Raw genomic sequence first — 12,479 nt, 5'->3', positions numbered from 1 at the left:
CCGACAAACACATACACACCAAATTTACGTTCAAACTACCTACGATATGTGCGTCGACCATCCCGCGTTCCCGAATACTTCCAATCACAAGCATAGTACTCACAGTTGAAGACAAGAATCTTCATTAATATCAACAAATTCACACCAACATGTTTCTTGTAAGAATCTGCGTCCCTTTCTCCATATGGTGTGTATAAATGAAACCCTTTTCTCCAACTTCTACACACACAAACACACACAATGGAGGTGTCAATACTGTCCATGCACATCAACCACAACCTAGCAAAACCGGCTGTTTCCCTCGTTCCTAATTATGTCAACAGACACAAACATAGTAAGCTGTCCTCCAAGAATCGGAAGCCCTTGTCGACGTGCCGATCGGTAGCCATGCAGAGTGGGCAGAGCAACAACTACTACGAGATCCTGTCTCTCAGCTCTAGAAATGTAGGGTTTGATGAGATAAAGAAAGCTTACAAGACTATGGCGCTTCAGTACCACCCCGACGTCTGCACGACTCATCTGACGAAGGAGGAGTCCACAAGACGATTCATCGAGCTAAGGGAGGCGTACGAGACGCTTTCCGACCCTAATTTGCGTAGGGTTTATGACTATGAGTTGCGGTCGGAGGATTCATCGTCGGGGCTCCGGTTTGGGAGTAGAAGGGAGGGTGATTACCCTAGGGAGGTGTGGGAGAGGCAGCTCAATGGGTTGAGAAAGAGGTCTGCTGAAAGGATGAGGAAAAGGAGATTATAGAAATTGATTAATTCATAGTCCACACATGTAATAAGGGAGAGAAATTCGTTTATTCATTTAGATTTAGTTATAAAAATTGTGTTTTTGTAGCTTTTGGAGTGTTTGCAAAAATTTCAAAATATCTAAAGTTGATATTAGAATTTTTAAATAATTTGAATAATTTAACAGAATTCATCCTTTGACATATTTAATGTTTTAAAATTTTTATATATTATCTAAATATTACTCCTATATCATATAAAAATATAAATTAAATTTGCTATGGTTAATGGAAAAAACATATATGTTTTGACAATCATATATGCAAGTTATTATATATTGATTATAATTGAATAATTATATAACTTAGTGAGAGTATCATTGAATCAAATATTTAATTTTTTATAAGTTTCACTATTTTTTTAATAATATATATGATAAATGCTTGTAAAAAAAACTATAAATTTGAAATATACTACTTAAAACAAAATATCTTATTTTTTGACAAAAAATAATTTTAATTGACAAAAAACAAATATAAATATTAAGCAAAGTATAAAATCTTTTTAACGTATGGGCATAAAAATAGTCTTTAGTCAATTGAGCTTCTTTTCAAATTATTTTTTCCCCAAACACTACCCAATTTAATTTTTCTATGCTTTTCATTGTTTTCACAATCACCATCCATCCCTGATTTTACTACGTACAACTTTCAATTTTATTCACAAAAATTACGGAAATTTCTAGCCCAAACCTGATTCGGCCAAACCTGCAGAATCAATTATATGACAAGTGCTATACAGAAAAAGTGACCAATCACACAGCAAGTGTATCATATTTGCTCCGTGATTGATTTGATTAGATCAAATCTGATTCAAACTAGAATTTTCCCAAAAATTACTTATCTAAAAGTAGAAAATTTCACAAAACCAGTCCCTTTGTCGGAATCGAGATTCCTATTACAAGAGTGTTTTGCATCTTCTACTACAAAGGAAGGATTTCTGCTATGAGGAATTCAAGTTGCTAATGGGGAGAGAGAAGATCTGTACATGTGCAGAAGGAAGGATGTATAATTCTTAGAGTAAATTACCACTTCTATTGAAATTTGACATAATTATAACTTTGTAAATTTATTATTATTTAAAAAAATATCAATATCCTTAATTTTAAATGATCGTCTAATAACTAAACCAATCTATTAGTCTGCATTAGGGTTCTACCATTCTTTCTTATGATGAACTGAAATATGACATAATTATAAATTTGTAAATATCTATTATCAATATCCTTAAATTTAATGATCATCTAATAACTAGACCAATCCATTAGTTTCCATTAGATTTCTACCATTTTTTTTATGATGAACTGACCATACATTTGTGCATTATAAATTCTAATTATACTTATTTTTTAAAATTTTCTTAAACTATTTTACGAACTTACTGGACAATCTCTTTTACAACATTTCAAAAACTTCCATCCATCTCATCCGATTTTTTTTTCAATTTTTCCATAATAAAAGAAAAAAAAGATACAATAAGTGTAAAGTTGAAAATTCTGAACCTCCATTTAAAAATTACATAATTTCATCAAATATGTGGGGACGTGAATAATTTTTCAAACAACGAGAAATTATTCATAAGTATACCAAATTTCAAAGCAGCTGGTTATAATTTACCCTAATTCTTACCACGATAGAATCCATGTGTGCTAGCCAGAATAAAAAATGTACATGGAAACTACAATTTGCAGAAAATGCGCTCGACTAATGCCTCCTTTTTTTTTTTTTTTTTTGGTACTTATAAAAGGATCAAAATCAATGTTTCAACTTTTCGCCGAGAGGACTAATGACTCTTTCTTAAACTACTCATGGTTTTGAAATATTTTTACCAAAATCAGTATGGATCCAATCAAATCAATTATAGAGTAAGTATGATCATTTATTATATAATTGGTTATTTTACTTAAATTATAAATTAAATATAAATAAGCATATTATAATTAATTGAAATCCGACTAAACCCGATGTGATTTAGAATTTCCCATTTAGTCAAAGGTCAGACAGCTCCCATACTCTCTGACTTCTGTTCGTCTTTGTTAAGTCAGAAGTCTTTATGTGCGTACATGAAGTACACATTTAAAAGTGCCCAACACACAAGATCTGATTTAATATCATAATTCCAGAAAAGATTGAGGTTGACAAGAATAAACTAATCTGATTTAACTAGCCAAAATTTAGAAATAAATTCTTACTAATTTTTGCAGCCTATTCGCATAATTATAAAATTAAATTAATGATAATTACACCTACATTTCTTAAAATTTAGCATAATTACGAATACTCAATTGTTATTTAATTTGAATAATTACAAATACCCCTCCCCTCAAAATTACAAAATAATTATGTAGCCCCTAGATGATGAGGTTGACAAAAATTACTATTTTACCCTTATTGATTTAGTATTTTTTTTTAACTGGAAAAGAATATTTGAAAAAGGGTTACTTCCCTGTGAAAAATAAACAATATTTACCCCCTTGTGTTATCATAAATAAAGCAATTTATCCTCCCTAAAGCGTTTCATGAATCACATGCGTATTTTTTTTTATTTTTTTATTTTTTTAATTTAAAACTTAGAATAACATTTATGTCTTTATTTAATAATAATTGGATTTTGATCAATCTACGGTCTGATTTAACTTATAAATCAATAGTGTAGATTTTATCTAATTCAAATTGATGATTTAAATTTAAATTAATAAAAATAAAATTATACATTATATATAATTTAATTTGAACTTATAATTTTATAATAAAAACTATTTATGCATATACATTTATTTATATATATATAGTTATATACATTTATACTATTATAAAAAACTTTTTGACCTACCAAATTTTGAATGCCAAGTTTACCCTTTTAATTCATTTCATTCATTAAAAAAATTATTGATCAAAATAGTAATTTCAATATTTTTTTTTGTTTTAAGCCACTACTTCATGCTTCTCTCACCCCTCTTCACATTTCTTTCTTTTTGCGAGCACTTGTCTTTGTCATTCCTTCATAATTTTTTTTTTTCTCTTCATCTCACACCACAGTTATTTTTTCTACACTACAAAAATATGCGAAATATGGGGTGGGTTTAGGCACGATTTTTTTGGCTTTTGGCACGGTCATAAGATAAAGAAATTATTTTGAATGGGATTTTGGAACGATTCATGATTCGTCATTATAGACGGCATTACAAAAAATCGATCCAAAGACGTTCCAAAATAGTAACGGTAAATGGTTGGAACTCTATTTGGAACACAATATTAGAATTAAGGATGGTCTTGAGTTGACTGTTCCTATATGTGTGACAAAGGATGTCCAAAACATGACAGTTAGAAAATGTGTTCCAAAATAAGTTATAGTTCGGAACGATTTTGGAACACCTTTAATCAATTATGTGAAAAATCATTCCAAATTATTAGTTTTATTTAAGAAGTAATGTATCCCAAAAATTTCATTCCAAAACTCGATAGAAATTGGAACTATTTTTTTATATTATTTATTTAGTATTATTGAGACTGTTCTAAATGAAATACAACGGGTATATTTGACTGGTCAAAAAAGCACATTCCTAACGCCATCCCAAGGACCGTTTCAAAATCTAAATTAACGAATGTTTTTTAACGTCTAAATATATGTTTTTATACCTGTTCCAAATTTTTCTATATAAATGTGTTCCTCTCTTTCCATTTAATCTCACTATCTTCTTCCATTCTTCTTATTTTCTCTCTATTTCCTCAATCTCTCTTGAATTTTTTTGATCTCTCACTATCACACTAATATTTTTATACTCTTGTTCGTCAATCTATCTCGAATTTTTGTTGATATTTGAAGTTATTTTGATCAAGTAACAACTTTAACCCTTTATTTGTCAATTGTTTATACTGTTGTAATTTTGTCAATTAAATTTAATATTATAATATATATGTGTGTGCGTGTGTATGTGTAGGACTCATCATCATGTTAAGATAGTTGAGACGATGGATGTATAAGAAGAACCTTCCGAATAGGGCCGGAGTTTGAGGATTGTGTTGCTACATTAATAGAATAGGCCAAGTCTCAACATGCATACATGGACGGGGAGAAAATTAAGTGTCCTTGTAGAAAGTGCAGAAATGAAATTTTTAAAACCACGAATGAGGTAAATTTTGACTTGTTTATGAAAGATTTTATGCTGAAGTATTATAATTGGACTTCTCAAGCGGAGGAGAGGGTACATGAGCATTTTGAGGCTGTCACCGCGGCCTCATTGCAAGAGGAGCAAACTCCTATTTCTCATGTTATGGAGGGTACCAGTACGCCCTAGGGTGATGGGCCACAGATGGATTGGTGCAGATGATGGTTTTTGATGCCGTCGGGCCGGCTGTTTGGTTTTCTAATTATAACCAGTTTGGTGTGTCTGATGATGGTACGAAATTGTATCCTACTGATGTAGAGCCTAGTTTATATTACAATGGGACCCCCTACGATTATGTGTCTGGATCGGCAGATCGATTTCATGATGTAGTGTATGCTGCCGAGCAGCTGTTGTGGAACGCTTGTACCCAATCTCAACTACAGGTTGTTGCTAAGTTGGTGAATATCTAGGCCGAGGGCCATATTTCTTAGCATGTATATGATTGAATATCCCAGTGGGCTGATCATATATTACCCCGTGACCACACCCTATCCTAGGATTATTATAGTACGAAGAAATTAATAAGAGACTTAGGTTTACTTGTTGAGAAGATTGATGCATGTAAGAATGGTTGCATGATGTACTGGAAGGATGACATTGATCATGAGTACTGCAAGTTTTGTGGATAAGCTAGGTACAAGCCGACCAAGGAGCGAAATCCTAATCGCAAGAAGACACCGTATGCCATTCTTAGGTAGTTTTCGGTTATCCCTTGCATGCAGAGGTTGTATGCTTCAGAAGCGACTGCCGAGCAAGATTTGAAATTCTTATGCACGGGTGTTTTTGGTTTGGAACAGTCTCTTGCAAGTGTTTTAGGAATCTTTTTTGGAACATAATGTGGTGTTTGAATTAGTTGACGTTGCAATACATTTAGGAACATTCAAGCCTATTTAGGAACACGTCTTCAGAATCATTTTCGTAATGATTTTCCGAACAATGTCTTTTTTCAAATTTGTAACATTATCTTAGTAAAATTTATGTTAATGGTTTAATTTACATATTTAAAAAAATTTAATAAATATTTTAATTAATATAATAAATTTTAATAAATCATTTAATGTATATATTTTAATAAATAATGAATTTAATTTTAAAAATTTTAATTAGTTAACTTTATGAATTTAATTAATTAAATAAGAATGAAATAATGGAATGTAATAAACATTATAAAATATGAACAATTTATGAAAAAAAATATTATATAATAAAATATTATCCAATTACAATATTGAAAAAATTTTAAAACTTAATCTAAACCCTCCTCGCCGTTGTCGTCCATATCGTCATTGTTCGACGGCGGGAGGTTTGTCTGAAGCTATGCTGGGGCACTAGTGGAAGCGATCGTCTAGTCTCGCAGTCGAGGAGTTGGCCTACATTTCCCTCATCATTGCTATCATGTGGACCATCATCGTCTCTAGCTTAGCCGATGCGGTCCTTCATGGTTGGGTTTCGTTGTGGTGGTGGCTGTGGCGATGGGGGTGGCAACAGTGATGTGTAGTTCCGGCTAGAGACGTGGGCCTCAAAACCAAAGCCGAACACACGACCTTTGTTCTTGCCCCCGATTACAGCCAGCCACAACTGCTGCTCATCACCACTAAAGCCTCCGATTTGGTTAGGGTATCGTGGTCCTCGGTCATGGGCTAAGGCTGATGATCCTCCATCAGTTTCTAGAACATCTCCTATAAAATAAACAAAATTATTAGAATTTTATCCAAAATTATTTAAAAAGAATAAAATTACTAATTTATGTACCGCTACCTTAGCTACCCTCGGGCCACTCCAGACGCCGTCTGCAATCTTCTTGTAGCATTTGGCAAACAATTCCATCTGCTTGGGCGGCTGATCGAGCTATGCCTCCTATGGAAGAATAAAACAGTTAGCATAATATTTATAGAATAATGATAAAACTTAAAAAACCACGTAATGTACTTACCATCTTTCTCTTGTGCATGCCGATAGAGGATGATCTCTTGCGGTACACATTAGAGGACGTCGTGGGGTTCACCGCCCGATTAACCTTATTCTTCACAGACTTCTCCTGGAGGACCACGCTGGCCTAGTTGGCTTGGAGCTGGAGCCATATGTCTTTGGCCAGCGATCCAATGATATTTAAACAAAACGTTCTGCATGTTTGGAATAAGTGGGTAATCTAATTGAATCATCTATTCGAGAATCCATAAAAGTCACTATCTGTGTCTGTATATGATGAGCTTTTGAGACACACCCCATAGTTCATAGTTGACTTGCTTACGCTGTGACGTTCAATGTGGAAATGTAAATATCCACAAAGTAACAGGTGAATGTTGTGACCTCAGTTGTAGGACCCCAATAATGCAACTTCAACAGCTTGTTGTCTGTGTAATTCAATTCGAATTTCACCTGTATTGCGCATATTAGAGAAACCATCTATTGAGGAATGATAGTTGTAACACAATTCATAAGGCAAATTTCAAAAGGCACAACTTACACGTCGTTTAAACCAATCATTGAATTGAGTAGCTGCTAGCTCCTTAATATTGGGGTCTTTTGTATTTTGGTGCTCGTAAAAAGGACCTATCTGTAAAAAAAAATAGAATACATATCAATAGGGTGAATAGCAATTTATCCCCCTGTGATATTAAAAATGAGCACATTATCCCCCTATGAAAAAAAATATAGCAATTTACCCCCTTATACTTTTTAAAATGAAGCAATTTACCTCCTTATACAGGGAGGTAAATTGCTTCATTTTAAAAACCATAGGGGGGTAAATTGTTGTATTTTAATAAATACAGGGAGGTAAATCGCTATTTATTTTTTCATAAGGGGGTAATTTGCTCATTTGTGATATCATAAGGGAGTTGCTTGCATTTTTCCCCATATCAATACGTAGGTTAGAATTCTTAAAAATTAATGTGAATAAATTATATTGGTATCTCTACACTTACTCATAGTATGGCATGACTACTTAGCAATTGCACAAGATGTATGGTTCAATTATGTGAAGCTCTGAGCCACCTCTTCTTTAAGACACCACTTGCTCGGCCAAGATAGTTGAAAATAGATGGGTGGATATGATTGTTGTTCATACAGAGATCGCCCTTTCTACGAGGCTTGTTTCGTTTGCAAAGAATCTGCGGCTTAAAGTATTGAGAAGTGAATAGATCAATTTCTTCTATAAGGTAAGCCTCTACAATTGGCGCCTTGATATGTGCTTTGTTTTTCACCTTCATTTTTATGTCTTGAAGAAATCTATTAAGCGAATATTTATTAGAAAATATATGACACTAGAATTTTAAATAACTAGAAAACTTGTGTACTTACCTCTCAAATGGGTACATTCAACTGTATTGCACGGGCCCTCCCACGCACACTTCATATGGTAGGTAACAGTTAGGTATCCATTGAGTCAAAAAAAACTGGTGAAAATATTTTCCCGAGGTTGCATAAGATGGTGGCGGCACTAGCTTCCAATTCTTGTACCTTGTTTACATCGAGCGTTGTCAAACATAGAATTTGGAATAGAATTCTAACCTCTGTCAACATCACTCACACAGGCTCAGAAAACATTTTGCGAAAGGTAATCGGGATCAACTTCTGCATGAATACATGACAATCATGACACTTCATGCCATGTAGCCTCAGATCCTTCATGTCGACACAAACGGGCCACATCAGGAAACTTAAGATGATTTCACACTTCCTCCTATTTTGCTCATTGGTCAGGGTATATAAGGCTTTGGCCATCACGTTCGGCCTCCTTCCACCCACCTCTAGCTCCTGTCGATTACATATGATCATTAGGTCCTCTTGTTCATTCAGATTGTCCTTCGCTTTTTCCTTTATATCCATCACGGTATTGAATATATTGTCAAACACATTCTTTAATGTGCATGACATCAAAATTGTATCGTATTAGATGCGTCGACCAACATTCGAGCTCCCAGAAGATGATTTTCTTTGTCCACTTATGCTTGCTACCGTAGTCATCTGGGAGTGGCAACAACACTTAAACCACAGGACTAAACTCTTCAATCCAATCGCGGATTTGTTCTCCCGTCAATCTTGGACGTGCAACCTTCCTTTATATTCAATTCTTAGTGAATGCTTTCTTGTTCCTACAGTACGAATGGTCCGAGGGTAACCATGCCAAATCCTGCTTTTTATTTTTATTTTTTTTATAGTGATATGCTCGTGGATATTGCGTGCAATGACCATTAGTATATATATCTATATATATATATATTATATATATATATAGAGAGAGAGAGAGACGGGCGGTTGAAGGCGGATTTGGGTACGAGGGTGCAGTGCATTTGGGCATCGGGAGGGGGGGTGTTGATCTGGATGCAGGAAAGGGGTAGCGACGGGGAGGAGAAAGGGAGAGGAGGAGGGGAAGCAGGGGGAAGACAACTGATCTAGGCACCGGAAGGGGAAGAGGAAGAGGACGGGGCGACAATGTGCCTGGGAATGGTGTGGTGGCGTGAGTGGCGTCGACTAGGGTGGAGGACAACCATGTCCATGGAGGTTGTGGTGGTGGACTAAGGGGCGAAGGGGGGGGGGGGGCAGCGGTAGCCAGTGAGGGGGTGAGGGTGGGGTTTTTGCTTTTGTTTTTACATAAAAAAGTATATATTATTAAAAATATTATATATTTTATATAAAAATTAATTTTTATTCTATTTAATAAATATTTATATATATTATAATTTTAATATATTTTACACATAATACATTATATAAAAAGAATACTTTTTATTAAAAAAAAAAAATCATGCCTAGTCGCAAGAGGAGTGAGTGCATTACACACCTCCCTCTAAGGAAATAAGTTGCTTCAATTTTAAGAACAAAAGGAGATAATTTGATATTTTTTTATTTTACAGGGGGTATTTTGCACATTATCAATTCACAATGAAGTAGCTTGCATTTTTTCCTTTGAAAAAATATAAAAGAAATTTGAGGGTGGATAAAGTAAATAATTCATAAGGAATATCATCCATAAAAATATTTTAGAAAATTTTGAAAAATATATAAAATTATAATTTATAATTTAAAAGAACATTTTAGATAGTTTACCACAAAAGAAATTAGATGGAAACCTAATGAAGGCTAACGAAATTAGCTCTGTGTTAGATGGACGTTAAAATAAAGGGGATATTTGTAATTTTTCAAACAATAAAAATTATTTGTAACTATGCCAAACCTAGGGATATTGTTCAACAAAATCGTCGGGCTGCCCCAACCCCTGCATTGCGATTAGAAAGCTAACATGGGTTGGATTGGTCTTGGACAAATAAAAAAGAAAAGATCGGATTTTAGCAGTTGGATTTATTTTATATTTACTTAGACCATGTTCAATTGCGATAATAAAAATAATAATAGTAAGAAGAAGAAGAAGAAGAAGAAGAAGAAGAAGAAGAACAATATAATATACTAGAATTCTTTATATGTTTTATACAAAAATTTTGATAATACATAAACTAACATTCAAGACAATAATAACAATTACAATATCTTTTATTGTTATTGTATTAATATATATGTGTGAAAAAGTAAATAAGATCAATAAGTTAATTAATTCTTGGTTATTGATAATCTTCTATATTGATAAATGCAAAAATTTGAAATAGATGATATCATTATTTTGATGCAATCTATTTTCATAATCATCTTATTTTACTTTTAAATAATATTTGTTTAATATTTATATATTATAATGATCCATCTCTTATATAATTCCATTCAAAATAAGGATTTTTTCACATTCTTATTCATAAAAAATTTGGTAAGTTTTTTATATTTATTTGTATTCTTCTATAATAAATATAGAGAAAAGTATTATTTTAGTCTGCTAAGTATGCCTAATTTTAATTTTAGTTCAATAATTATGTCCATTTTTGTTTAGGTCCAGTAACTTACCAAATTGCTTACTTTTAGTCCTCTGGTAGCTTTTCGAATAATTTTACCCCTATGAGTGCATATGGACTAAAACTGCCTTTCAAAAGTTGCATAGGGGTAAAATTGTCCAAAAATCTGCCAGATGACTAAAAATAAGCAATTCATAAGTTACTGGACCTAAACAAAAATGGACATAGTTATCGGATTAAAATTAAAATTAGGCATACTTAGCGGACTAAAATAATACTTTTTCCATAAATATATAATCATGTATAAGTGCTTATTTTTTACACATTGTAATTGATATCTATATTTTTATATTTTTGCTAATTATCAGTACAAAAACATACATTTATTATGACAAAATAACGGTAACAAAAGCATAAATTGGGGGTAAAATTCAATTTTATCCTCGACTCTTCAGACTAACTTTAGAATCATCCATATCATTTCAATTAGTCCTTCCCACGATTTTTCAAACATTAATTTTCAGCCGAATTATATGATTTTCTTGAATTACCCCTTCTAATAATTTTACTTAAAATCATTTTTGTCCCACACATTTTCATTTCAATACAATTAAATCCGTTGTACTCAAACCTGTATATAAAAAATAATATTTTTTTATCAAATATTAGTAAATATATGTATTTTTTTTAATTTTAAGTTAATAAATTATTTAAATTATTAGAGCTCTCATTCACGAAATGTAATAATAAGATATATGAATTTGTTTTGTTTTTAGACAATAAATTATTTGACTTATTAATTATGTTTATATAACATTATGTAGGATTTCTCAACTAGGACAATATTATTTGTGCATCAAACATATTTCGTTAAAAATTTAATCTTAAAAAAATATATTACAACATATTTTTGAACAATGTTTAAAAATAAATATTTTTTTATTAAATTAAAAGGTTAATTTAAAAAAATGAGTTATAAAAAATTATATAAACACGTGACAAGACTAAATTATTTCGTAAATAAATATGCCATAAAAACTAAATATATATTTCGACAAAACTATTAGTCTTTTTTCCACACAAAAGTATATTTTGACAAAAATAATTTTTTAAATTTAAAAGTATTTATAAAATATCTTTTGTCTTGCAACGGATTAAATTCTTTATGTATTTTCTATACAAATCTTAAGTCTTTTCTATACAATCTATGTACAAGGGAGTAAATTGCACTAGAAATTAAATGTGAGGGACCATTATATCAATAAGGTAAAATTTTATGAAGGGTAGTTTAGGAAAATCATATAGTTCTGCCAGAAAGTAATGTTCGGAAAACTTGTTGGAAGGACTAATTTGAAGTTAATTAAAAATATAGGGATAATTTTGGAATTGATTTCAAAAGCCAGGGATGAAAATGAACTTTTCCCCGTAAGTTGTCATAAAATACGAATATAACTGAATTTATATTAAGTACTAATAACTAGCCCCAACCCAGTTAAACTACAAACTATTGTTTTGCTGATTATTAAGTTGGGCTTAAGTTAAATTTTCTAAAAATTACAAATATTGGGTTGGGTACAAAAAATTAACCTAAATTAACCCAATTCGCACTGCGTACGCTCCTACCCAATACCCTAAAATTAATTCCTGGCACTCAAGCTTCAAATCATTTTATTT

General features: G+C 32.0%; 1 protein-coding gene across 1 annotated transcript; it reads left to right on the top strand.

Moving 5' to 3' along the window:
• Positions 1 to 228: 228 nt before the first annotated feature.
• On the top strand, positions 229 to 913 carry LOC105171198 (chaperone protein dnaJ 20, chloroplastic-like). Its single transcript, XM_011092232.3, has one exon. It carries the CDS (start codon positions 241 to 243, stop codon positions 751 to 753), a length of 513 nt encoding a protein of 170 aa, XP_011090534.1. The 5' UTR covers positions 229 to 240; the 3' UTR covers positions 754 to 913.
• The last annotated feature ends 11,566 nt before the right edge of the window (positions 914 to 12,479 follow it).

Source organism: Sesamum indicum, linkage group LG9 (genome assembly GCF_026168435.1).
Source record: "Sesamum indicum cultivar Baizhima isolate 11 linkage group LG9, ASM2616843v1, whole genome shotgun sequence".
In the NCBI taxonomy this organism is placed as follows: Eukaryota; Viridiplantae; Streptophyta; class Magnoliopsida; order Lamiales; family Pedaliaceae; genus Sesamum; species Sesamum indicum.
Note: the sequence above shows the minus strand (reverse complement) of the source record. Positions and strands in the feature narration are given on the sequence as shown.